The sequence below is a fragment of the Notothenia coriiceps genome, unplaced genomic scaffold (genome assembly GCF_000735185.1).
Source record: "Notothenia coriiceps isolate Sejong01 unplaced genomic scaffold, NC01 NC01_scaffold00005377, whole genome shotgun sequence".
Classification (NCBI taxonomy): Eukaryota; Metazoa; Chordata; class Actinopteri; order Perciformes; family Nototheniidae; genus Notothenia; species Notothenia coriiceps.
This window is the reverse complement of record NW_011338078.1, coordinates 520-2,238: the sequence shown is the minus strand read 5'-3', so window position 1 is coordinate 2,238 and position 1,719 is coordinate 520. Positions and strand designations below refer to the sequence as shown.

General features: G+C 40.9%; 1 protein-coding gene across 1 annotated transcript; it reads right to left on the bottom strand.

Annotated features, from left to right (window-relative positions):
* Positions 1-359: 359 nt before the first annotated feature.
* Positions 360-1,100, bottom strand: LOC104942896 (ceroid-lipofuscinosis neuronal protein 6 homolog; the record flags this gene model as incomplete). The annotated part of the gene is made up of 3 exons (XM_010768207.1): positions 360-415; positions 508-696; positions 1,002-1,100. Coding segments are annotated over 3 exons (344 nt in total), but the record flags the coding sequence as incomplete, so codon positions are not given.
* Between the last annotated feature and the right edge of the window lie 619 nt (positions 1,101-1,719).

Sequence of the window (1,719 nt, the reverse complement as noted above, 5' to 3'; positions counted from 1 at the left end):
CTGTGGGTAAAGTAAGGTCTGAATAGAGAGGGAAGAGTGAGGCAAGCAGTGCGTGACATTTGTAATTGTAAATGACTGCTGTATATCAGTATGTAGTGTCTCTACTTTAAAGAGTCCTCTCCTGCTGATGTTCAGGTGTATATCAGTATGTAGTGTCTCTACTTTAAAGAGTCCTCTCCTGCTGATGTTCAGGTGTATATCAGTATGTGTGTCTCTACTTTAAAGAGTCCTCTCCTGCTGATGTTCAGGTGTATATCAGTATGTAGTGTCTCTACTTTAAAGAGTCCTCTCCTGCTGATGTTCAGGTGTATATCAGTATGTAGTGTCTCTACTTTAAAGAGTCCTCTCCTGCTTCTCACCACATCAGATGACCAATGGTGTCGTCAAAGAAACAGAGGAGCTCAAAAGCATCGATCTGTGAAAATAAAAAAAATAAAATGTCGTTTGGAGATTAGAAAATGATTACAAATAAATAAACATCATCAATTTAAATGTATTCTAACCCACCAGGGCGGGGGGGCGGAGCTCCTCCATGATTGGGTTATCTCTGACGGACAGGTGCAGCTGGTAGCCAATCAGCACGAGCCGTCGCGTGATGGCGTCCGTCACCAGGTGGAGGCTGGTTCCCATGGCAACAGCAATAACGCCCAGGTGTACGGCGAGGGGGGGCAACGACCGGGAGCTGCGCTCAATCATCTGCAGGGAAAAATAACGTTTTATTACTCTGTCTTGAATAGTGTGTATTATTGTTTGTTTTTTACTTTGTGTGTAAAACTCTGTGTTTTTTTACTCCACGTGTATTATTTTGTGTGTAATACTTTGTGTGTATTACTCTCTGTTTTTCACTCATTGTGTAATACGTTGTTTGTGATACTTTGTGTGCACACAAAGTATCACAAACAACGTATTACACACTAATACACATTTTGTAATGCAGCCACATGTAAGAGGCATAATAATGATGTACTCCTCCATGTTGTGTTTTACTGTGTGTTGGTTACTTTGAGCAGAATGAGCGGTGTGCAGATGTTGAACAGGAAGTGGAGATATTCTGCAGCAGAGGGCCGGTTCAGAGGAAACAGATCTGCAGGGAGGACGAGCTGCAAGAGAAATCAAAGTTTATATTCTCCCTAAAAAACGTCTAATTTAAATGGATAACTCAGATTTCTATCAGTTTAAAGGCCGCCTGAATCAGGGCTGTGTTAGGGCTGCTCAAGATAAAACTGTGAAGGATAGAGGGGTGAAGCAGATTCTAATTTAGAGATGTAAAAAAAAAAATCTTTTATGACATTTTCAAACTGCAAAGACAATCTTAACTGATTAAGCTTGAATTAAAAAAAGTAAATCTACTTGAACTGAATAACTGAACAGGCAGATTTAACACCTTTTGCATGGATTTTCTCTTTTCATTTTATTTTGCAGTACGGGACGATTTTGGCCTCATGTTTCACAAAAACTTAGCTAAAGACGCCAGATTGTGAGCGTGAATCCAAGAGGAAGGTTAAAAAATTTGCCAAAGAAACGCCAATTTAGTGAGGCCGAAACGATGGACCATAACAACCATGAATCTGATGTTGAGTTCACTATAAAGGAACTACAGCACGGTCACATGACTTCACGTCACCACCGCTAAGCTAAAGGAGGCTAATGTTAGGCTGTAAAGGAACTACATCACGGTCACATGACTTCAGGTCACCACCGCTAAGCTAAAGGTGGCTA